Source organism: Trichoderma atroviride, chromosome 1 (assembly GCF_020647795.1).
Source record: "Trichoderma atroviride chromosome 1, complete sequence".
In the NCBI taxonomy this organism is placed as follows: Eukaryota; Fungi; Ascomycota; class Sordariomycetes; order Hypocreales; family Hypocreaceae; genus Trichoderma; species Trichoderma atroviride.
Genome location: NC_089400.1, coordinates 5,477,002 through 5,501,152, shown reverse-complemented (window position 1 = coordinate 5,501,152; position 24,151 = coordinate 5,477,002). Strand labels below are relative to the sequence as shown.

At 51.9% G+C, this 24,151-nt stretch overlaps 9 protein-coding genes across 9 annotated transcripts; 3 read left to right on the top strand and 6 right to left on the bottom strand.

The window, feature by feature from the left end:
• Positions 1-2: 2 nt before the first annotated feature.
• Positions 3-2,706, bottom strand: TrAtP1_001980 (uncharacterized protein). The gene is made up of 5 exons (XM_014085198.2): positions 2,386-2,706; positions 2,087-2,322; positions 1,558-1,923; positions 675-1,430; positions 3-608 (listed from the first exon to the last, which is right to left on the bottom strand). The coding sequence occupies exons 1-5, from the start codon at positions 2,423-2,425 to the stop codon at positions 273-275; spliced, it is 1,734 nt and encodes a 577-aa protein (XP_013940673.1). The 5' UTR covers positions 2,426-2,706; the 3' UTR covers positions 3-272.
• An 807-nt stretch (positions 2,707-3,513) lies between these two features.
• Positions 3,514-3,678, bottom strand: TrAtP1_001979 (uncharacterized protein; the record flags this gene model as incomplete). The annotated part of the gene is made up of 1 exon (XM_066111246.1): positions 3,514-3,678. The coding sequence occupies one exon, from the start codon at positions 3,676-3,678 to the stop codon at positions 3,514-3,516; it is 165 nt and encodes a 54-aa protein (XP_065967320.1).
• Positions 3,679-4,054: 376 nt separating this feature from the next.
• On the bottom strand, positions 4,055-5,946 carry TrAtP1_001978 (uncharacterized protein; the record flags this gene model as incomplete). The annotated part of the gene is made up of 3 exons (XM_066111245.1): positions 4,055-4,330; positions 4,405-5,522; positions 5,754-5,946. The coding sequence occupies 3 exons, from the start codon at positions 5,944-5,946 to the stop codon at positions 4,055-4,057; spliced, it is 1,587 nt and encodes a 528-aa protein (XP_065967319.1).
• Positions 5,947-8,480: 2,534 nt separating this feature from the next.
• TrAtP1_001977 (uncharacterized protein) lies at positions 8,481-9,789 on the bottom strand (the record flags this gene model as incomplete). Its single annotated transcript, XM_014085673.2, has 3 exons — positions 8,481-8,597; positions 8,711-8,944; positions 9,040-9,789. The coding sequence occupies 3 exons, from the start codon at positions 9,787-9,789 to the stop codon at positions 8,481-8,483; spliced, it is 1,101 nt and encodes a 366-aa protein (XP_013941148.2).
• Positions 9,790-10,592: 803 nt separating this feature from the next.
• TrAtP1_001976 (uncharacterized protein) lies at positions 10,593-12,113 on the top strand (the record flags this gene model as incomplete). Its single annotated transcript, XM_014085674.2, has 3 exons — positions 10,593-10,613; positions 10,839-10,908; positions 11,035-12,113. The coding sequence occupies 3 exons, from the start codon at positions 10,593-10,595 to the stop codon at positions 12,111-12,113; spliced, it is 1,170 nt and encodes a 389-aa protein (XP_013941149.1).
• Positions 12,114-13,226: 1,113 nt separating this feature from the next.
• On the top strand, positions 13,227-13,935 carry TrAtP1_001975 (uncharacterized protein; the record flags this gene model as incomplete). The annotated part of the gene is made up of 2 exons (XM_014085169.2): positions 13,227-13,539; positions 13,610-13,935. The coding sequence occupies 2 exons, from the start codon at positions 13,227-13,229 to the stop codon at positions 13,933-13,935; spliced, it is 639 nt and encodes a 212-aa protein (XP_013940644.2).
• Positions 13,936-14,062: 127 nt separating this feature from the next.
• Positions 14,063-14,416, top strand: TrAtP1_001974 (uncharacterized protein; the record flags this gene model as incomplete). The annotated part of the gene is made up of 1 exon (XM_066111244.1): positions 14,063-14,416. The coding sequence occupies one exon, from the start codon at positions 14,063-14,065 to the stop codon at positions 14,414-14,416; it is 354 nt and encodes a 117-aa protein (XP_065967318.1).
• A 261-nt stretch (positions 14,417-14,677) lies between these two features.
• Positions 14,678-18,863, bottom strand: TrAtP1_001973 (uncharacterized protein). The gene is made up of 6 exons (XM_066111243.1): positions 18,697-18,863; positions 18,314-18,627; positions 16,890-18,228; positions 16,326-16,793; positions 16,007-16,236; positions 14,678-15,828 (listed from the first exon to the last, which is right to left on the bottom strand). The coding sequence occupies exons 3-6, from the start codon at positions 17,861-17,863 to the stop codon at positions 14,801-14,803; spliced, it is 2,700 nt and encodes an 899-aa protein (XP_065967317.1). The 5' UTR covers positions 17,864-18,228; positions 18,314-18,627; positions 18,697-18,863; the 3' UTR covers positions 14,678-14,800.
• Positions 18,576-22,291, bottom strand: TrAtP1_001972 (uncharacterized protein; the record flags this gene model as incomplete). Its single annotated transcript, XM_014085676.2, has 5 exons — positions 21,982-22,291; positions 20,862-21,884; positions 20,457-20,770; positions 20,160-20,347; positions 18,576-18,627 (listed from the first exon to the last, which is right to left on the bottom strand). Exons 1-5 carry the CDS (start codon positions 22,142-22,144, stop codon positions 18,576-18,578), a joined length of 1,740 nt encoding a protein of 579 aa, XP_013941151.2. The 5' UTR covers positions 22,145-22,291.
• Positions 22,292-24,151: the final 1,860 nt, after the last annotated feature.

Genomic DNA, 24,151 nt, shown 5'->3' with positions numbered 1-24,151 from the left:
GTGGAAGCAGTGGAAGCAGTGGAAACAACTCCCTTTGTAGTATTTCTTCAGTGTATTTTGTCCATGGGTATCCAAAATCCTGTAAATGACGAGTACATGCCATCTATCTTGCATTCTACCTCAAAACCAAGTGCGTAGATATCCAAAACAATCATTCAATCAACCAGCACCGCTAATCCCACCAACATAGGCCAACACCTTAGCATAGCACAGAATGGGCAGCTGCAGCTCTCAAAATCATAAAATCATTTTTTTGTCAGCCCAAATTTCCATCATAGTTTCGCCCCATTGGCCTGCCTTGCCTTCTTCTCCTTGTCTCGCAGCAGGCGTCGTAGAATCTTGCCGCTGGGGCTCTTGGGAATGGCGTCAATGAACTCGACGCCGCCAACGAGCCACTTGTGTTTGGCCTTGTGCTCCTGTACGTGCTGTTGGATGGCGGCATCGACGTCCTTGTCGGACTTGCCAGTGCATTCGGTGTCGGATTTGACGACGTAGGCCTTGGGCACCTCGCCGGCGTAAGAGTCTGGGACGGGGATGATGGCGCAGTCGGAGACGTAGGGGTGGGCGAGGAGGTGGGCTTCCAGTTCTGCTGGAGCAACTTGATGGCCCTGGAAACAGGTTAGTTATGCCTGGAGGGGAGAATTTGGGCATATAATATGCCTTGCTAGACGTACCTTTGTCTTGATCAGCTCCTTGATGCGGTCGACGACGATGATGTGCTCGTGGCCCTGTGCCGACTTTCGCACAATGACCTCGTCGCCTGTTCGCAGCCAGCGGCCGTCTTCGTGATGGAGAAACGTCTCGGCATTAGCTTTTTCATTGTTCAAGTATCCCAGAACAACGGCCGGAGATTGAATCAACAGCTCTCCTGGCGTATCGTACTTGGTAACCTCTTTTCCCTCAAGATCAATGAGCTTGGCCCGCTTTCCGGGTAATAGAGAGCCTGATGAACCCGACAGCACGTCCAGTTCGTTTGTCGTGCAGACGGTAGGTGAACATTCCGTCATGCCATAGCCTTGCCCAATACGCCATTTCGGGAACGTCTTGAGCAGCGAGTCGACAACTTCGGGGCCCAGCGGGGCCGCGCCGCAGTAGACGAAGCGCACGCTGCTGAGATCATATTTGGCGACCTTGTCGGGGTTGCCGATGACGTGGATGAGCATCGGCGGGACGACAAATAACTGCTGAATGCCGAAGCGCTGAGTAGCACCGAGTAGATCGTCAAAGTTGTACTTTGGCAGCACAATGCCTTGGTCGCCGCGATACTGTCCGACGGTGCAGACTAGGACCAGTGCGTATATGTGAGAAAACGGTAATACTGCAAGGTAATTCTGCGTGTCGACGCAGATTTTCTTGCGGGGGATGTTCTCAAAGACGACGACCTGGAGGACGTTGGCGATTACGTTGGCATGGGAGACCATGACGGCTTTCTTGACGAGGGGACTTTGGTTAGCCTCAAATACAGAAAGCACTCTCAAGATGAATTTGTTCTCCACTTGTAATCCAACAATGTCTCTTATTGGACTTTGATAACAGAACAACAATCAGCTTACTTACCGGCATGCCAGAAGTGCCGCTAGAATAGCACAGATAGGCAGTCTGCCTTGCTCCCTGCCCCTTGATCCATTGGAGAGGCTTCAGCGGCGGCAGTTTCTTGCCCTCGGCGACCAAATCGTCAATGGTCACATATGACGCGGGATTGTCGACGCCCGAAATAGGCACTATGAAGATGCGATCTCGGGGGATTCCCACCGCGTCGGCAGCCTTGAGCGCACTGTCAAGCAGAGGTGCACAGGTGAAGACGGCCTTGGATCCCGACGTACGGAGCTGATGCTCGAGCTCTTGCGTAGAGTATGCGGCGCTGGCTGGCGTGACGATGCCGGAGAGACGATGGATGGCGTGCGTAAGGGGAAGATAGTCGATCTGGAGGATTTGTCTCGTTAGACTCGTAGCTTGAAGAGTAACAGCTTCGGCTATGTTTCGGAGATGTGGTGCGGGTGGCATGGGACAGAAGACGGGAGACAGGAGATGGGTTATCAGTGCTAAGATTTGCGGGCTCTTCTTCTTCTTCTTCTCTTTAGCATACCGCGTTGCCTGAGTATACCGCGACGACTCTCTCCCACTCGGTATCTTCGTGAGGGTTGAAGCCCAGTCGCTTGCCAATTGCGCGCGCCAGCAGGTCTGTCCGCTCAGCTACTTCAGCGGCGGTGAAGGTCCTGCCCGTGAGGCCGCATGTGTACGGGTTTCTGGACTTGGCCAGCGGGAGTCTGCCGTACTTTTCATCACGTAGGAATTCCTCAATGGTGATGGAGTCTGGACATTCTGCCCTCGCCGAGTTAGCTTGTTTCTTGAGTGAAGGTGCGCGTGGATGCAAAAGAGACAAACCTGGCAATTGAGGAATGTATGCCGGCGGTGTGAAGACCATGGTGTTTTCTTCTTCGTCCGATTCTGTTTTTCTCTTCTTTTCTTGTCTAGAGCTGTTCCTGTAGAAGCTTTAGTTGAAGAAGAGGGGGTATAAACCAGAATTAGCCGGTGAGCTTGGAGGGGAAGAATGCGCATATACAAAGAAAAAGGAAAGGAGGAAAGAAGGACAGAAAGGTCGAAAGACAGAAACGAGGCGAGTATATAGGAGAGAAACGGGGAGCTGGGAATGGGGCTCGCTCATGAATGGATCAAGTTAAAAAAAGAGACATCGCCAACGCGCTTGGGTAAGCCGTAAGCTTCAGATTTGATTTAACCTCGCAGATCCGAGGTCTGGCATATCTGCGGAACCTCCACTCGGGAGTCGAATTCGGCTATTGCGGTTCCTGCGCCGGTTTTAGGTGCTGTAACTGCTGCAACTGTGCTGCAACTGTGCTGTAACTGTAGCGCTCCATGCCACTGAGTGGGCAGTTGGGCAAGGATCAACTAATCAACCGCCCGGACCTCTTCTTTCCCTCGACAACTCAGACAACTTGAAAAAATCCTCAAAGTACTCCAACAATTGAAGGGCCTCAATTCGAAATGCCTTTTATATATGTACCATTCTTTGCATTTCTTCTTCTTCCGCTGCTTCTTCTTCTTGTCAAAACCCACCTCTCTGTCAGTTGATCAGGAACAGGACGAACCCAAGCGCCTCTTCCAGGCAGCACGATTCAGGTTTCGGCGCTTCTCCGCAACGCCAGAGCCACACTGCTCCGACATTCATGCCCTACGGTGCGGAGTAATAATGCTACCTAGTGAGGATAGTAGCAGTACTAGCCGTGGCGTTCAGCAGCTGGACCTTGGACTAACGCTATTCTCCAGGTTACCCCAGACTACTCCGCGGTGCCGACCGGGCCTTTCCACAATGAAGTTTACCGACCTCTCAAACTTGTCTTTTCGCCTCTCCCTTGTCCGAGTCTCCGAGACGAGGTGTTCCACTCGGACGCTCGGATTCTCGACGACAATCACTGGACGGGCGCTCATAACGAGGCGATTTAGCCGAGGATAGAAGGCGACCTGAATGGAATGTTGAGCGTTTCGCAACCTTTGCTACGGATACGACTGTTGCTTGAGCTTACACTCGGTGCCGACAAGCAAAATCATGTCTCCGTTGACGTTGAGCCGCTCCAGCACAGTAGGAACAAAGTCTTTTTCGATCTGCCTGTCAGCTATTTCTGTGGGACTGTTACCCTCCAGCGAGGACTCAATCTCCATGGCCCCGCTTCACTCGAGAGCTTCCAGCGCGGCAGACACATCATGTCTTTTAAAAAACGGTGGCATTGAGGAGGGTGCTGGTGGTTAGGCCGATTTAGTGCCTTTCTAGCAATTCATATGGCTAGGCACCTGGCAACAGGCGAAAGCGGTACCAATACTGCCCCTTCGCAGCATACGCAGATAACACGGATACATTCTCTGGTTTACACACGGAGCATGGTATACAACATATATGCAATCATCTATTCAAACACTAACCAAAGATCAACGGCCGCACAGCCCATCCGTATATACAGCTAAATGCGAAGCAGAGGGGATATAAACAAGCAGCAAGAGAGGGCAAGAGGGAAAAGACCAAGACTCCGCGGACGGCTACCTATGCAATGTTGATAACCAAAGTCAAAGTTCCCAGGACTACAAGAACCCATGTCAAAGCTTGAGGCCGCACACCACCGTCTTCGTCGCCTCCACCACTGCCAGAGCCACCCCCGGTGCTGGTGGCACTGGGTGAGGCCGTGGCCTCGGCCTGCCCAATGGTTTGGGTTGTGACGACGCCGGTTTTGCATCCGATGTCGAAGACTGGACATGAGGTCACAGTGAATACAGTCGTGGTTGTCCCGGTTGGGCCACTGTTGGAGGTCGCTATTGTGGCCTGGAACAGCAAAAGGTGTCGTTAGCCAGATGTTATCGGGCTGACATGGGGGAGGGGAAATGGCTTTTACTCACCGTAGGACCACCTGTGCCTGTAACAGTGGCGGCGTTGGCGTTACAGTTGCCTTGGACATTGGGCACAGCGCCAGTTCCCTTACTAACAGCGACAATATCACTGCTGCCACAGTCGGCGGCTTGGGCAATGTGGACTTGTTTATTGTCCCAGTCAAAAACAAAGTATCCAGCCCTCAGTACAGTGTCGCCCAGAATCTGCTGGTCAGTAGTAAGGACAAGGCCGACATAGCACAGGGAGTTGTCGTCGTCACCCGAGCCATCGCCTGAGCTGTCGCCCGCGGAGAGGATGAAATCACTAAAGGCGACGCGAACCGTCTTGCTGCCAAATCCAAAATCGACGCTGCCGCCTGCATTGCGAGTCGAGCACGGCACGTAATAGTAGCCCTCGCCATCATCTTGAGCGCCCAGTGCTTCGAGAATGGGTATAGCTGCTGCCGAGTGCATGCGGGTGAGCGACGTTCCCGAGTCCAGCATCACGTTTGTGTCGGCCGACCTTAGGTTGAAGCTCTGTGACTGATCAAGGGTAAGGCCCAGCGTGGTGAGATTGACGGCGAGGCGAGTCTCGCCTTGAATGCCCGGCACAATGGGTCGTGCCTCTAGAGAACCAATAAACTTGCTGCGATCCAGGCCTCCGTAAATGATGGCTCCCGTTTCAGAGCTCGCGTGGCGCAAATCGAGGGAAAAGACGCGGCTCGCAATGACGCCCTGGTCAGCCATCGTGTTGAGCAACAGGCTGTACGGCTCGTCTCCAGGGAATCCTCCTCGAACGTCTGGGGCTAGGCCCATGATGCCCTGCGACTGACCCTGGCTGGACGTGACAACACCAAAGGTTTGATTCTTAACCTGCGTTTTACCAAAGCTTAGGACGTCGGCGTAATACGTGATGTCGACAGAGGTCTGGGTGGAAGAGTCGGATGGATCGCCGTAGTTGATTTCCTCGCTCCCAAACGGACCAACGGGCGGCGTTCTCGATCTATCAGGGTTGTATTGGCCCAGAGTCTGACACTGCTGCTCTTGCTGCCGGGACGGTGCATTTGAGCAGTCCGGGTTGACCCAGAGCTCGCTGGATCCTGTATCGACGAGGACGGTTACGTTCTGAGGAGGTGTTCCCAGGCCAACTGGAGTTTAAAAAAAATCCATGTCAGTATTCCGGACCATTCACATGCCATACTCTAACTTGGGGAGATGGAGCGAAGACGGCAGGGATAAGTAAGGCAAAAAGCGGTCTCCAAGACAGAGCTGACGCCGCTCAAGCAAGCAAAAACTGCCCACCTGGGTTGCAGTGATTACAGCTTCCCGCCCAGTGTCCAAGACTATTGTTTCTTCCCTCTTTTCGCAGCAAAACTCACTTTCTATGGCATAAAAGAAATCCATATTCTCTAGCACCGCATCAATAGCGCTTCTTTTGCCGACCTTGTGTGGCCTCTGGATTGTTCCCACGGGAATCGACAAATAGCCATCTCCAGACTCTGCCCGCGGGAACATTGCATCGGCTGCTTCGGCATACTGGGCCGCGACCAGCAGCGCAAGAGCTGAGCGCATCGTCGTCGACCTCATGATACAACGCGTTTGCTGTCGTCTCCTGTCTCCTCTCTGTCTCTCTCTCTCTCTCGGATTATATCGGCCTCGATAGGCAGCGGGGGAAAAGCAGGAAAAAGAGGCGAGGCGAGGAAGAACGACAGAGGCTAAAGTCCCGGCAGAGAAGGCAAGTCAATTAATCAACAGTGATTGACAGAGATCTGGGGGGGCGATCTCACTATTAGCGGGGGAGAGGCGACCAGGGTGGACGGCAAGGACAAGGACGAGAGAGGCTCGGACTGCTTCTTGTATGAGATTTTCGCCTCATCCAAGTCTGCCTTCTCCTAGCCATTATCGGCGAAAGCCATCTTGTCATGGTTTGCTCCATACCAAGAGAAAATTACAGAAAAGCTCCCGGAGGAGCTGATGGCCAAGCTGAGATGGAGCCACGCGGCGCAGCTTGCGGCTTTAGCGCTAGACTCGGACGGCCACTAGTTCTGCTCATTATTGCTCCGGTGTGCTTGGCCGCCTCACGGATCAGCCAATTGCCAGTGCCAGACGGATCAAGCGGCGGTGGCCACTCTCCTATCCTGCCGATGCAAGCACCAACACTTGGAAAGGCCAAGGGAGGGATTTCACCGTATGTCCGGGTTCTCCAGCAATACTTACCGGCAGCAGAGCATCAGAGCTTTGAGCTGGTAGTATCACTATATTATGGGGCTCCCAAACTAACCATGAGGTGTCTTGGTTTGGCGGGGTTTTCGGATCTTTGAGATGGGGCGGCGTCCACTCTGCTTGCTTCTGGGAAGCCTCCCGCGTCATCTTGACATGCTGCCAACACCTTTTCACACGAGGAAATGCTCGGTGGCGGTGATTGAATCTCAGCCTTTCCCCTGGAGTAGAGCAGATGATTGGCGCGAGCTTTTGAGCAGCCATTCAAGGGGAGTCGGCGCAAATTTCAATGGCAAACATAGCTACCCGAAGGAGCTATCAAAGCTGTCATAGCTGTGGCCGATCTGCAAAGGCAACCCGCAATATTGGTTCCACGGGACGTGCTCCACTTGACCGCTGTCCGCTTGTTTACCGGCCGAGGATCGATTAATGTCCAAAGACGGACGCCAATTGTCAATCTGAGACCATTCGGCTGGTGCCGCTCCAGCCGGGCGAATTTTCCATCTAATAATAAAAACACTGCTGTTGCTATTGCTGTTACTCGCCCTATAAATAGATGAATGAGCGCCCGCCAGTCAGAACAAGCTGCTCTTTATGTGCCACAGTTGACTGAATCGCGCTCACAGGGCCGACGACCTGGTCGGTTTGGACTCGCGCCGCACGGATCTAGGGAATGCTTGAGCGGCGGGCTGTTTGTTTGCGAGGATGCGAATACCCTTTTCCAGGCAGATACTGAAACGGCAGGACAGTTCGTATTAACCAAGAGACAACCACGACGCGTAAGTCAAATCGACAGTTGATAATCATGATGATGCACGTGGCATGACCACAAGAAACCTCGCTTCTTTGCTTTGAGTTGACAATATTCTTGGGAGAGTATTTCCAAGTGTTCCCATCTTTGGCATATCACTGTTCCGCGTCAGTGAGCAGTGGATCCCAGGTTGCCCACTCCGGATGTGTTACCGCTTTCGAAGTGCAGTTCATGTGAGCAAAGCTGCCGAGCGAGACGCAAAACGAGTTTGCTGCTGATGACTATTGATTGAGGTACAGAACGCACACCATTGAGATCTGACGGCCTCACGCCAAGCTCTATCCGGTGCTTCGTTGACGACCATCGTCTTCAGTCTCACAGCTTTTTGTTTCAGGCGAATGAACGTACCCTGGGAGGCATTACGAAACCCTTTTGACAGCTAAGAAAACGCCAAATACTCCATGTGTTTGTACCCTCAGAAGCAACGATGGCGAAACTCCTTGACGGGGATATCATGACCCCTTCCTTGAGGAGCAAATAATTCACTGACACTCGCCCCCCATCAGTGATTTACACACTAGTGAGTTACTAGAACTTATGCTGCCCTTCAAAACCCAACAAGAGATGGTGCGTTGGCAAGACAGCCTAGAAAACACGCCTCTGACGCAAATATCGAGTAAATTTTCCTTCTGGAACCGCGCTGAGAAGACTCGTCCCCAATATTTGCACTCCACTGAAGCCACCAGTCCACCAGTCCACCTGGGACAGGCCACATGGCAATGGACGGATTTGCTGGGAGACTCGATCCAAACGCCATGGTTCGGAAGACTGGCAGCTACCGCCTGTTCCTTGTTCAGCTAGGTATTACTCAACAAGTAGGCACCTACTAGCTAGATACTGTGGGACTGCCTAGATGAAATCTTGATTAGACCTAGGCGGGATCTCGGTAAGAATAAGAGGATCTAATGAGGGCTTGCAATTCCACCAATGGCATATATTTATATTAGGCTGCATAAACCTCCCCTGTTCTGCTCATTCCAACCACAGGGAATATTGGATGACTTTTTACAATTTGCCTTGCGGCAGAAAAAGATTGTCTTACTGATTTCGATTCACAGAAACTATTCGTGATGATTTACGCTTTTTGGAGCTTGCCAGTTACTGCATCGAGTTGTTGCCGACCTCGGAAATCGATTCGGAACGCAGTCGTGCCTTCTCGCACAAGCCGGAAGAACCATTCAGGACCACCCCTCTAGAATCGGAAGAAACAAAAATGATTAGCCTCTCCATTGTTGTTATCAAGCCTTGCTTAGGCCAAGCAGCGGGATGTGAGAAGAGGTGCCAACGCTCTCTGAAGTCACTCACCAATGTTATTGCAAGCCTGTTAAAAAGGCTGGGCATGTAAATGGTGGATCCGTAGCCGCTGTACGCGGCATTTGCCAAAGTCTCGCCGACGCTGTCAACCTCGAGCAATGGCAACAAAAAGTTTGGAACATTCATCTCTCCGCCGATGAGCGGCGTGCGGATAAAGCAGAAGATTCCCATTGTAAGGCGCACACGTGGAGCATTGTAGACGGTTTTGAGTTCCAATTGCAGAGACTGATACGCCCATGACGAAGATGGACGAGTACAACGTTAGCTCACATGTGCGTTTTCGTTCATTTGGAATTGGATTGGTAACAAAGCCCACTCACCTCATGCATGGCCACCAAGCCAGCCTTTGTAGCTGAATAGTCCGCCACCATGGCCGGAGGTGTAATGCAGCTCAGACTCCCCGTGTGCAGAATATGGCCGTGGTCACGCTTGACCATCTCTGGGATGAACTCCTTGACAAGCAGCATCGGCGCAATCAGATTGGTCCTCACTGTTGCCTCGATATCGCCGTACGACCCTTCCATGACGCTCGCGCCGCGGACCAGGCCGGCGTTGTTGAATAACACCGTCGGATGGCCGACCTCGTTCCGGATGCGCTCACATGTCGCCTTCAAGGCGCTCGTGTCACTCAAGTCGCACTGGTAGTACGACAGTCGGACGCCCTCCTGCTCAGGCTTCCAGCTGAGTGGAGCGTAGTCGACGACCACGATTCGGGTGCGAGGATTTCGTGCAAGGAAGTGCTTACAAATGCTGGCGCCGATTCCGCCGCTGCCTCCCGTGACGAGAACAATCTCCTCGTCCCAGTTCCATGTCTTGTCTGAAACCCAGTTGTTGGCAAACTGCCTATCCAGATATGAGTTGAGAGACAGCACGACGCTTGCTACAGCCAAGAGAGAGGACAGTGTCTGAATCCGAGTCCCGCCCGCGTTGGACGACACCCAAGCGTGGATGCTCGAGTTCGACAAGGATAAGGCCAGGGCTGCGGGTACTGTGAGGAGAGGATTGAGTAGCAAGCGGCTCAGAGGAGCGGCGATGGAGTCGAGAGTCACTCCCTCCCTTGACGAGAACATAATTCCGTATCTCTTCGTCGTGGTAGTAGTACTAGTAATTGGTAGCTTCTTATGCCAGGGGGAATACGACTGTCTCGGCGCGACACTGCATCTTCTTTCCTCGCATTGAATGCTACGCCAGTGCTGGAGTATTTATACTCTATGGCTCGTAGCCTTCTGTTAATCGTACGACACGATCAAGCAGGGATTCTGACACGTACCATGTTATGCCAGGATCAGAGGGGATTGATTCCATCGTGAGTTGGCGAGGAGGGTACCTACGTCGAGCAACTTTGTAAAAGCCTTTAACAAAGGCGCTGGATCTGCGACATGTCAGAAATAGACCCCTGCTCGAGATGCGATCCATAGTACAGTACTGTACGGAGTGCGCTAGGGAATTTATGCAATTTATGCATCAAGGACCCTCATGCCGGCCGCCAGAAAAGGCCGAGGCCCGCCCTGCTCGCAACGTTGAACCCTTGATGCGGCAGGATTGTTGCAACTTGTGTTACCTCCATCAGACTTGTCTCTTGCCCATATCTGCGAGAGTTCACAGACGGAGAATACTAGGTAGTAGTAGACATGCGGTGTCCAACTGGAATGTGCGGAATTATATTTCGGGTTGAAGGCCTTGTTTGTATGCAAGGCAACCAAGACGGGAGAAGTGGAGATGAAAGCTCGGCAGTTTCGCAGAACATTGGCCAGCAGAGCAGAGCGTTTGCTTGGAAATGCTGCAAGTATAGTGAGGCAAGGAGTTCCTAAAGCCAAATTCAGAGAGTTGTAACAACGGCGGCAATAAAAGCAAGACATGTGAAGAGTATAAGATGGCCGACTTACGACTCATTGTCCGTTTTCGTGGATGAAATCCTCCCCTCAAAGCTGGTATCACCACCCATTCGGCCAGTGTTGGAATCCTTTGGACTCGGAGGCTCGACAATTTTGGAGAATCCTACGATTCACACCACCCACTCGCGTTAGATGGTAAGAAGAAATGTAGACACAATACCTATTACCCCTACTAGGAAGTAGTAATAGTAGTTGATATCGCTCGGAAGCTAACCGGATGCAAGGCCCCCTCCGTCAAACCTCGCCTCTCCATTGGCGACCAGATAAAGTTGATTGGCATTGCGCTATTTGTCGGTGAGTCAGTCGATCTCTGGAATAGGGGGGGAGGGGCTGCAAATGCCGATGGATAGAGATCCGCGACTCATCACCACAACTACCGACAAACACTAGTGCTAACGGGAATACTCTCCCCGCTGACAGCCCCCTATTCGTTCGCACTTGCGCTCGCTCGCTTGCTATTATACGCCTTCCAGAATGAGCTGGATCTTCGATATTATGCAGTATGCGCCGTCTTCAGGACCGTGTTTGGTACCCTCGGGGGCTTTTATGCTCAAACAATCTTTCCGTCTACGGAAGAGGCCTATAGGGCATGGGTCCGGCAAAAAGAGAGGCTTGCCAAGGACCCTGCCCTCAAGGAGCGGCTCCGGTGCGATATACAGCCTCTCGACAACGGCCATTCGAGCATCCTGTGGGTAGGAAATCGCCACAAGGCCCGCAAGATAGTGCTGTATCTCCACGGAGGAGGTTTTGAGCTGCCGAGCATAGCCGGTCACTTTGAATGTGTCTGGAATTCATACGTGCTCTCGGGGGTGGAATCAGAGACTGAAGTCGCCGTTGCTTTTTTGCAGTATTCGCTCGCTCCCACCTGGAGAGCTCCCGTGCAGCTCCGCCAGGCAGCCGCCGCTCTGTCCGAGATTCTTGATGCAGGCTTCAGCGCCAAGGACATCATCGTGGGCGGCGATTCTGCTGGTGGAAATTTGACGGTGCAGCTGCTCCATCACCTAGTCGATCCGCATGCTGAGGTTGCCCGCATCGTATTACAAGAGCCTCTGTCAGCTGCCTTTCTGATATCGCCGTGGCTTGGTAAGGACACTTCTGCTGCCTCCTTTCGGGACAATGATCGCTATGACATGATTTCAATGGATATCCTGCGCTCTCTTGATATCGTCGTTCAGCCCTGTAGAGATGGGGCCAGCACAGATAACAAGGGCCAAGACAGCTGGGCAGAGCCTTTTGAATGGAATGGACCGTGGCTCAGCAAGCTGGGCAGCGTTGTCGGGAAAATCTACATCACGGTCGGTAATCGGGAAATTTTGGCTGGTCAGGGTAAGCTGATGGCAAAGACGGTCACTGCCATGCAAACAGGAGTGGAGGTGACTCTCGAGAGCAACCCCAAGGCAGCCCATGATTTTCTGGTGGTGGAGGGATTGTTTGGGGATATTGGCGAAGAGACTATCAAGATGAAGCAGTGGTTCAAGACTGCGCTGGAGGCGAACTGATGCTCTCTTTTCTTTTGCCATCTTGCAGGATTCTCGCACCTTTCAGATATCCCATGCACATGGTTCGATATAGTGCGAGGGGCCGGCTATTGCCGCTGAGGGCGGTAGAATAGATTGTCAATCGTTTCGTTCAACTGCCGAACCGACTACGCGTATTCTTTTTCGAGGCTAGGCGTGATGCCCTAGTGAATCTGCTCAACAAGTTACCCGTCTATAGAAGATCTGAATCAAACTGTCTTACATGGAAAGTTTCCTGAGGACATTTCCCAAGCAGCGACGCCCCACCACTGATGAGAAGCAGTTTGTGCTTATTCGCCGGGTAAAAGATGGGAGAGAAAAGTTGACAGAATACGAAACGATGCCTGAGGGCAAGATAGAATTGTATTCACTGCTGCGCTATGAAGAATAGAGGACGAAAAGTCCTGGTGTGGTTTCTCCTTCTGCTCCTTCTCGTTGCTGCAAACGCTTCTCCCCATCAAAGATTCCAGCACGTGCACATAGGACCTACCTGAAAATGCCATTGAGTGCCAACAGCTGCCGTTGGATGCAGCTCCATAAAACACCCTCAAGAGCACTGGCAGCTTGATGCATTCATTATCAAGGCATTTAATTAGAACAGAAAGCAGCGATCAATTACTGCATTGGGTGCCCATTCAACGCTTCTACGTCACCGAGTAGCATCCAAACAGCCCAGCCACTAAAACCCTTTTTTTCAGGTATCCTAACAGCACATAAAGGCTATTTGAATGAACCTTTACAGAGCAAATAGAAACAGGAAAAGTCTCAAGATTAGAATCTTTCCATCCCATATTACTCTTCTCTATGGATTTTTGCAAAATTCTTTCTGTTTAATCTTGTTAAGGCAGGATGAGGCCCTCTACAGCCAGGCGCTGCTCCGTGCGAGCAAAAACACAGCGAAAAGAGGTTCCGAATTTGTGCCGATGCGTATGATGCAATGACTTGCGCTACCGTTTTTTCGTCTCTCCTTTCAAGCATCCAATCCCGAAATCAACTTTCAAACCCTCTGCCTGCTCCCACCCTCTTCTTTTTCTCTTTCCAGCATTTCCTCAGCCTCAATCCGACCAAGCTCGACTCGATTCCACATCCACGACCATGAAGGTCCCCTCGCGAATATCGCTCTCCGTCCCGCGGGCGCTGCCTCTGCCTCGTCCGCGGCCGCAGCAAACCAGGCCTCTTCACCAGAGCATCCCCCGGACCGCAAACGTCGCTCCCATTGTCGGCACGGGGCCTCCTCCAGAGCCGCCGACGCCGGCTGTGCGAAACGCGAGCGAACGCCTGGAGCGCCGCCGGAAGCACGCCGAGCTGCTGAAGACGGCCAAGGAGATTCGAAGTGCGCAGGAGGGCAAGGCGAGCCCGGGAGCCGCCAGGAGGTTCTGGAAGGAAGTCGGCGTGCGAGAAATCGACGGTGAGTAATACCTTGCTCAATCGCATCATTCATCTTGATCGCTGACCCTTCACTCGTCCAAAATAAACAGGCGCCCTGCAAGTCTATCTCGACGCTCGCCCCCTGCGACACCCTCACACAAAGGAGATCATCCGCGTGCCGCTCTCCAAGCCGAACCTCGCCTCTGCGCTGGCCGTCGAATGGGACATCCTGACCTCCCCCCAGCAGGCCACGAAGCAGCACCTCATCCCCCCTCACCAGCCTCGTCTGCCGCGCCCTCGACATCCTCGACGACGACGCCGCACCGAGCATCCCCGAGTCTGCAAAGATCCGCCACGGCATCGCCCAGACCGTCCTGCGCTATCTCGACACCGACTCGCTGCTGTGCTGGGCCCCTCCCGCCGGCCCCCACGATAGGAGAAACGATGCCGGCGAGGACCTGCGCGACGTGCAGAAAAAGGCCGCCCAGGAGACGGTCAGCTTCCTGACGACGCACGTGTGGCCGGGCATCACCATCGAGCCCGTGCTGGACGGCCACTCCATCATGCCCAAGCAGCAGGCCGAGGGCGTCCGCGAGGTGGTGCAGGGCTGGGTCATGGGGCTCGATGCCTGGGAGATTGCCGGCCTGGAGAGGGCTGTGCTTGCGGGCAAGAGCCTGGTTGCCGCTGCGAGGGTCGTTGCTGAGTGGAGCGAGGGCCCCGTCGGCACCGGCCGCGTTGTGCGGGCAGGGCATTTCGGAGCCGAGGACGCCTCCAAGGCTACGGGCCTGGAGGTGGCCTGGCAGGCGGAGCAGTGGGGAGAGGTGGAAGACACGCACGATGTGAACCAGGAGGACGTGATCCGGCAGCTGGGCAGCGTCGTGCTCCTCGTTTCGGGCACAGGCAAGCAGAGTTGCTAAACGAGATAAGGGGGGGAGAAGAGCAGCGGCACATACAGAGAAGAGGGGGGAGTATATAAACATAAACACATGGCATGGTATGACAATGCATGGTACGACACGGCATGGCACTAAACGAGCATACAACTATGTTAGACGACTCGGGATGCAATGGTTGCATCAATCATGCGAAAGATGGAAAATGTACAATAACAGGAGGCAACATAGACTTATAAACATTGAAACATATACAAGTTATGAAACGAAATCAATTTAGCAAATATATACACATGTGTCAATAATCGTGAAATTTGCTTCAACATTGCCGCCATACCCTGTTTTATAGACATAATTATACAAACATAGACACACTTGTAGTTGACATTGTTCCACATCCATCCACCCTCAAGACCTGCTTTTTCTCTTGAGTCCATTCAAGAATATATTCCCACCGTTCAAATGAGCAGCCCCAGCAGGAGAAATGTAGGCCGCTTGTGGTTGGCCGGGACTATCCTTGCTAAAGGCCGACTGTCCATGGTCAGTGGACAGGCTAGGATTGAAATGCATTACCCGTAAAGGAGGCGCATCAAATCCCGACGCACCAGGACCCGGCACTGGTTGATTATATGCCATACTAGCAGCCACTGGCAGCTGGTTGAAAAGCATGCTTGGGCCAGATGCCGGCGGCGGATCATAGCAAGCCACCATATCTGCAGTCCAAGGGGGTTGTTGGATGAAGGGCATGAAGGAACTGGAGGTTGATATCGAGGCTGGTCTATGGTAGACCCTGCCTACATCCCATCTTGGCGGGCTAAAGGGTATGCTGGAAGACGAAGTCGGCTGAGTAGGGTTCCCGTACGGATTTGGATCCAAGGACAAGTCCATTTCCATCATGCTTGGAGTAAAGGTAAAGTCCAAATCCGTGCTTGGGGTGAAGGGGAGATCCGTGTCCGCGCTGGGAGTCAGTGACGGTCGACCGTCAAAAGCGTCGGAGACGCTCATCGCTGCCGGCTCTACAACGTCTTCAATTCTGGTGCGCGGACTTATCTCAAAGTCCATGTAATCCTTGTAGGGCAATCCGGGGGGGATCTGAGCCACGCAGTAAGGAACTCTGATGATGCCATCAGCCTCCAGGCGCGAAGGATCGACGTCAAAAGTCCACGTCTTGAGGCCACCTTGGCCCTTTTCTGTCGCGGATGGAGGCTCCGGGATCGTGAAATACTCGTTGGTCAAGATACGGCCGTTGGTAATGCCGTCATTGACCTTCCACAGAAACTCAACAACATCTCGCTTGAAGCTGCTGTTGAATCTGTCAAGAACAAGCAGCTCTTGGCAGAACTTCCAAGCTTGCTGAAGAAGCGCCTGGTCAAAGGAAGCCAACAGTGATTCGGACGTCTGGGCCATGATGATGACGAGACCCGCAGTGCCAACATCTGTGAATTCTCTTGTTAGCCACCATGTAGAAAAAAAAGAAGAGAAGAAAAAGGAGAAGAAAAGAGAGAGAAATAGAGAGAGATTGAAAGAGGGAGAGACGAAATAGCATCATCAAACGAAAGACAAAGGAGGGAAAAGAAGGGGATGAAAGAAACGTAAAAGAGGTCAATAGCTCACGGTATGGATCCCACCGCCACTGTTCCCGAATCTTTGCCCCAGGCGTGCTTCTTCTGTGCATGTAATTGATTAGATGAATGGCATTCTTGAGACACTGCAGAGCACAGAATCCAGCTTTTTGCTCCCACGCAGCGTTCAGCGTGGATATGTCTTCACCGGACGCAAGGCACTCTTGTATACTCGCTTCCATGAAAATTGGACCAAAGAGCATAGAACGAATAAGCATGAAGCTGTTTGAAATACAATCATTAGTACTGCTGTCGTGGAACTTGATCATCTTGAAGGGGGAGAAGAAGAAGAGAAAAGAAAACAAGTATACCTGGTATTACAGACTGCGGCTTGCGAAGTTTCCGAGTCTGGGTCTGTAATTTGGGCATCTTTAACAGCGTGAGAATCTGATGCTTGCAAGTATCCCATTTGCGGCTCTGCCGTTTCCAAGTTTCTGTTCTGGGTGCCGACAGACTTGAAGGTGTCAACTTCTAACACGGGTATGCCTATAGTAGTCCAATCGAGTGATGCCGGCAGCACAGACCGGAACTTGGCGAGCATCTCGAGCAACTCTGCGAGATGATGTGGGTGGCGGCTGATGGATTCTCTGGAGAGGACGTAGCTGCGCCTTTTAGGCATATTCTGGAGAATCTTTTCCAGCTCTTCACAGTGGGCAACACAACTGGTGAAGAAGCTGAAAGGGATGCTGCCAGATAGAGGCTGATCAGCGGATACGAGAGCCTCGGTACCAACACCAGAAGCTGACGGAAAGTCAAAGTTTACGCCAGATTGGATGAACCTGGAAAAGGTCGATTGTTAGTAAAGAACTGAGAAGAAGAGGAAGAAAGAGAAAGAGAAGAAGGAAGAGAGAGAAAAGAGAAAGAGAATTCCTTACGAAGTCATCATAACACATCCGTACCATGCCTTCATGCGCACCTCTTTTTCCCCGGAAGACCTCATGACTCCATCGCCGTCATCATCCAGCCTCATGTGCTGTGCAAGGCGATATGCAATCTCGATGGGAATCCTGCGCTCATCTCCTGAGAAACGCGTACTGTTAAAGGATATAGCAATGATGAGAAAAGTCTGCACGGCAGCCAGGCTGTTTTCCTTTACCAGAGCCGGCGTGAGATGTGCATAGGCGCATTCCCAAAACGCCCGCGAAAGGAATATTTTATCCTTGTCCTTCATCTCGGCGAACTTGGACGCGTGGGACAGCATCGTGAAGAGGGCGCAGCGAAACATGAACGGGTGCGTATTTGCTCCCTCTCCTGAACCTCCGAGACCAAAAGAGGCGGACGGGAAAAGGCCTGTGGCAGCGTCATTATCGCCATTGACCCTGCGATAGGCGCGCATAAAGGTTGAGAAGCAGATGAAGGGAAACAAATAGCAGACTTCTTTGTGGTAGACGCGTAAGAGATAGAGACTTAGCTCGTAAGGGGGCATGATGGGTTTGTGCGCTTCTTTGCCCACCGGCTTGGGATCATTGAGGACTGAGCGAAGTTGTTTCACCATATCGACGACTGCAACTTTTTGATCATGTCTGAGATATCCAGTCTTCTTATCAACCAAGTGGCAAGCGTAGTTTGGCACATCAGAAGTGTGCTCCTGCCCTCTTTCGATAGACAAAGGGTGAGAATCGCCTTGGTTTCCAATTCTAAGCGACGATTCTAGCTGGGGACCAAGGTTTATAGGAGGAGGGTTGCTATTTGTAATAGAAGGAGGAGGAAGAGGAGGAGGAGGTGGTGGTGGTGGTGGAGGAGGAGGGGGGAGGAGGTAGGGGAGAAGGTTGAGATGCAGAAAGAGGATCAGCGTCCATAGGAAGAGGAGCATCATTGCCCATGGGAATAGCAGCTGGCGGCTGCGCATCAGCAACCGAAGGAGCTGTCAGCTCCAAATCATCTCCAGCCATTGAAAGAGGAGGACCCATGGACACTGAGACACTCGCCCCAGGTGGTTGGAGAGTAGTGTTTGTTGATGCCCAGGCATCCCCAGCTGTGGGTAGAGGAGGAGCATTCTGGCTGAGAGATGACTCCCCAAAATTGGCTACCTTTGAGCGGAGAAAGTGCGCTGCATTCAACTGATCCAGATGTCTTCTGAAACCTAGTTCATCAAGCTCTCTAGATTCATGCGTCGTATTTGAGCTATAAGCTCGATCGGTGGCTTTTTTGGTGTCGTTGTTACCATGTGTCTTTGGTTGGTTAGCCTGTTGAGGCACGTCTTTCTTCTTCACTCTGAGTTTTGTAAACAAAAGTTTGTCAGCTTCTCTGCTGCTTTTTGCCTCGTCGGGTTGATAGATGGGGATAGATCAAAACTTACTTGTATATGGTCGGGTAACAAGTCACCGGGTCTTCATAGACACAATCCGACTTTAACCATCCCTCGCAATGTGAGCATGGCCTGTCGCCGTTGCACCGCGCTCCTATACTGCGACAACTTACACAGACGAGACGGGGAGGCTTGGATGGCCGCGGCAATTCGGGCGGCGGCGGAGTTTTCCGAGCAGCGTTGGGGTTCTGACGGCCGCCAGCCTTTGGCTTCTTCCTATGTGATACCATGCCTCAAGAAGGTGTATCAACTACTACTGCGAGACAGTTACTGCTGGGAGGAACTGTCTTGCGGTGTCGGCTCGGCTAGTGTTTGCGTTAGTGCCAGTACCTCTGCGTCTATTGTGACGCAAAAAGCCATTGGATTGGACTCACACAACAAGACGATCTGGGTTAGAGAGAAAGAAAAAGAGAGAAGAAGGTGGGCTGCAATGTAGCTTAGCTTTTGACAGCTGTGAAGAATCTGGAGAATGAAGTGGTGGAGATCGTGACTAGCTGGGCAAGTATAAAAAGTGCAAGAATCGAGATGGACAGAAGTTCAAGTCAAGAGTGACAAGCAAGGCAAGTAGATCGCTGCTATTTATACCTGAAAAGCACATGGAGAAAGGGGGACAGAAAGACGAGGAAAGAGAGAGAAACCACTGGCGAGAAAGAGCATCCCATCTCCCTCTTCGATCGGCCAGCCTCACTCTCTCCTCTCTGCAAGATCCAGCAACGCCTCCGCACACAGACAGTGGAGCATTGACAGGCCCAGCCAGCAAATCGCAGAGGAGCAAAGGACAAGGTAAAGCAGTGTCTCAGAAACGCTCAGAAGATTTCGGTGGCTCAGGACAGCCACAGCATCATGTAGCCGTCCTCGTGAGCTCCATCAGTTCCAGCCATTGTTACGCAGACTGGAGCCGGGTGTTGTGGTGATTGGATCTCGCGCTCCGTCCCCCTGGCTCTTGTCTCGCACATGGCTGATTGATGTAATCAAACCAAAGGGGACGAGAAGAAGGAAAAAAACGAGGCTTGAAAGCTAATTACTACTATCGGTCAGGGGATCTGCTTCTGTGATGCCCTGGGGCCGAGGGCTGAAGCTGAAATATTGGCGCCAACCGCAGAGCAAACAGCAGCAAACATGAGCTCAGCCGGCCAAGGCTGCTCAATACTACCAAGACATGCATGCTTAGTGTGGCCAAGGCAGCCGACTGGTAGGGATCATCGCAGTTCACTATCCTGTTCTCTTGTCAATATGCCTAGCCAAGTCTAGGTTTCACCCGGAAGAAAAAGAAATGAAAAGACAAACAGCTGATAAGACCCCAAGGCAGTGTCCAATGAATGTCGAGTCACCGCATCCACGAGGCCACTCAAGACTCTCCCCTAATCGTCGGCCGACTCAATATTCGCCGGTGCCTGGCGTGTATTGTTTCACAGCAAAATGCATGTGCGCGTAGGATGCCGGGCGGATATTCGAGCAAACAGTAATATTTGGCGGCGCGTCTAATACTGGCAGCAGCACAAGGGATGGAGTACGTAATTCTCGAGCCGATATTATGTGAGGCGCGAAGGATTAAGCGGGTACGTACAGATAGCCGCCGCCGCGAGCCTTGTCCGAGACGATAGTTGTGACACCTCCCTTGATGGTGGTATTACATGTTGAATACATGTAGTAATATGAGCCCGTGCGGCGATGCGACGGCCAATACAGAGTGGTTGTACAAGCAGCCTAGAGAGGTGTTTGTGAAATTTGATTCTCATTTGCAATACATGGTTCAATCTTGAGTACCAAGGTAGGTATGCCAACTGTGCTTCTTCCTCTTTGTCCTTCGTTCCTTTTTTGTCATAGTCTGATGCACTCCACGAGGCCATTTTGCAGCACGCTCGCCTGGGCTTTCAGAAATTCCACAGACCTCGTCAAGTCCCAGCCACTCTTTGTGCCGGACATGACCAAGCTTAGCCCCGATAGGGAGGCAGCAGCCAAGACTGAATATCGAATCACTTCCCTCCAAACCTTTCCGCGGGACGGCTTCTTGCTCTTTGGAGGCTGCCATGGCTTGTTAGAAGATCATCTCTTGGCTCTATGGATCCCTGCCGGGCAAAGCAGGCCATACTGAAGTGACAAAGAGGGCAAAAGGTAAAGGGTGCAGACTCACATCGTATTTAAAATCCTTGTATACTGGGAACAAACATTGGTACCAGAAGTAGGGTTGCGAGTAGGGATACAACATCCCATTATGTATGGATCCATCCCGAGCCCTGTTATACCAGTTGGAACATCCGCCGGAAAGCCACACAGTTTGTTGGAGGTCCGTCTGGATCTGGCCAATGTACCGTTTCTCCGCATCAGGGTTGACATCCACAGCCATCGCTTTGCCTTGAAGGACAGGCTTGATCAGCCGGAGAGCGAAGTTTACGGAGTTTTCCACAGCCATGATTGTCGACGTGTGACCCGTGGCGCTGTTTGGCCCTATGGAAAAAGAAAGATGGCATATTAGTCAGATGATAAAAAAAAAAAATTTAAATAAAAATCACCCGAGTAAAGAGAAAGCAAGTCTCACCAACTATGAGAAACAGATTTGGGAAGCCACTGATAGACGTAGTGTTGTACGCCCCTGGCCCTCCTAGAGCTTTCCAATGCTCCTCTGCCGTCACACCTTGCCGGCCGATGATGTCGATGTTTGTGCAAAAGCTGTTTGTTTCATAGCCAGTGGCCAACACAATAATGTCGACGTCGGTATGGCCGTCCTTGGAGCGAATCCCCTTTGGCGTCACTTCCTCGATTGCATCGTCCCGGAGGGTGACATTCTCCGAGTGCAGGCTGGTCAGATAATTCGGGTCGTAGATGCGCCTCTTGCAGCCAATCTCAAAGTCGGGAATCAGCTTATCGTGGTACTCTTTAGGAGCCTTTTCCTTGATGTACTGCACGGCTTCGGCTGTGTTGGAGCGGCGAATCGCAGCAGCCGCCTTGGTCATGTAGAAGGCTTTCATCTCGGTTTCCGTAATCATCATGAAAAGGAAGCGAGAGAGCTTGAGGAACCCTGGTACATGAATAAACAGCCACTGGAATAGCTTTAGGTTAGAAACTTGCACCGGAGAAATGATCCAGTGTTTGGTGCGTATAAACTGCGTTATATGCTTTGCCTGGTCCTTAATGGCTGGAACAATCTGTGCGGCTGAGCAGCCGTTGCCGATGAGGGCGACATTCTTGTTCGTCAGGTCAACATCGTGTCGCCACTTGGCAGCGTGGAACACGGGGCCTTTGAAGCTCTCAATGTTTGGGAGATCTGGCTTGCGAGGATATACCAAGACGCCCGAGCCGCTGAAGAGAAACTGGCACTCGTGGACATGGACAGTGTCAGACGTGGTGTTTCGAACCGTGATACGCCAGCGCCCAGACTGCTCGATCCATTCGCATCTCTCGACACGGGAGTTGAAGCTCATCTTCTCGCGGAGGCCATATTGTCTCGCCACATCATCGAGATACTGCCAAATTTCTTGGTGGGATGGCAGGATTTTAGTCCACTTGGGGTTGGGGGCAAAGGAGAAGCTGTAGAGCAAGCTGGGAACATCGCAGGCACAACCTAGTCATATGGAACAAAGAATTGGCGTCAGCACATGTATACGAGGTCGATCCATATTCAACTGTTGAGATGAGAGATATGGCCAAGGGGAGCATACCTGGATACTGATTGGCAAACCATGTGCCTCCCAAATCGCTGCTCTGTTCAAAGAGGCGAATGTCGGTGATTCCATACCACCGCTTAATATTACAACCCAAAGCGATACCAGAGAATCCAGTACCAATACAGGCAAACTGGCTGTATGTGGTTTTTTCTGCCATGTCAATTTGCGAGATGAAGAGTGGAGTTTAATGCCCTGAGTATTGGAAGAAGGAAGTTGACAGCTGGCCGCCTGATATATTCTAAGGGGAAGGAACTGCCAGACGGCAACGACCTTTTGTATCCAGCTTTTCCTACTTTCAACAACGACAACAACTCAACCCTCTAGAATAGCAACAGAAGAGCACACGCACAGCACTAAATACGCGTCCGGGCAATAGCGGAGAATCAAAACATCTGCCCTCCTTGGTATGTCTCTCTCTCTCTCTCTCCTCTACCTATCAACGACATGCCATACCCCTTGCTCACGCGGCAGAGCCGAACAGAAGAGAATCCATCGTGCCACCTTTGCTTTTTTCTCATTTGTCACGCCCCAAATTCTAGAGCCCTGGTCTTGGTCTTTACAACGATGCCTCGGTCTATATTTTGCCTCCACTCACATCTGGGTATGGCCACGGAGGACGTCTTCGGGTACGCAAAGCGATACTGTCCCAGCTCTTCGATCTATGTGTGTGTCCTCAACAATTCTCCTCTTTGGGCATAGCCACGGCGAGAGGCGAGGGCGAGGGCGAAGGCGAAGCAGATTGCGCTTCCCAGCATGCGTTGTGACCGGTCTTGTCTTCTTGCATATCGTGTGCCGCTCCACACCGACCACAACAACGCAACATGATGGGACTCCGATAGCGACTCGGACAATCGTCGTTTGCCGTCTCTCGCTATCAATTGCCGTTTCTCTCTACCAAAAGCTCCCTCTCGTTGTCAAATGACTTCTGTGACTATTAGGTGCTTCGTCTCGCTTTTAATATCCGTCTTTCGCTGTCAACTGCCCTCTGCTGCTGTCAACTAACCTCTCTCGCTGTCGACTGCCGTTTCTTGCTGTCAACTGCCCTCTCCCACTCAGCATCTTTGCCTACCGAAGCACCCCTGTCGTTCGGCAAATAGGAAAAGGAAATAGTTGCCCTAAAAAGCCCGCGCTTTGCTGATCCTTGCCTGGATGCTATAGCTCGCCAAAGGCAGCAGGCATTGTCAGCAACATCTGGGTAAGCCGTCTATTTATATCATCATAAGGAAACTGCTCTATGAATCATTTTCTATGAATCATATCTAGTATCTAATGTTGTCCATTAGCACATACGAACAGCTCTCGATCCTCAAGATACATACATACGAGTCTGGATATAGACCACTGCATGCCATCACGCAACCAGTACTAACGCCCACCAACATCACCAAGAGCGGCACGGCCCTCGATGCGGGGGCCTCGAAGCGGGTCTTGATCGATCACATCGGCGCGAGCTAAGCATCGGACGAGGTTCTGGGACGCAGGTGCTGACATTTGATACTGGCTATATCAATTTTGCGCCAATAGTGCACAGATTTAAGCGCCCATCTGTGTCTGTGCTCATGCATGAAGATCTTATACCAGCGAGCCTTCAACCCGGCCCTGGGTAAAGGCGTCACAAATGATAAGAGCCGTTGCACTCAAGAGAGTGAGAACAGGGCTGGCTATAGGCATGCTATGAGGTCATGCAATTTAGACAGCTACCGGCGATACTACATGCTATTACTACCATTAATTATAGTGGTAGTAACTGCGTTGTTCCTGATGCAGCAGCTCATTCGATCAGTTGAAGCTGCAACGTACTTGGATTGGACGGAGTACAGCAGAGATGGTGGTGGCCATCCCCACCCTGGCATCTTGGACCAAGCAGCTTTTGCTCCGCTCAGGCGACAAGGGCGAAGCCGCGTCTGATATGACACCGAAGCTCAGCTCAAAAGGTTCATCCCAGAAGCTTCATTATCTTTCCGGAATCACGACTGCTACATGTGTGTATATATCGGCCACACAAGTACAAGTAAGTATGTTTCCATCAGTACTGAAGTAGCGGCTTCGTACCGGCAAAGAAAAGCATACGCTTATGAATACGCTTGCAGATACGCTGGCAGCCAAATCCAGCTTCGTACAAGTAAGCAAATTTTATGTCACACATTCCCAACAGATGTTTCTC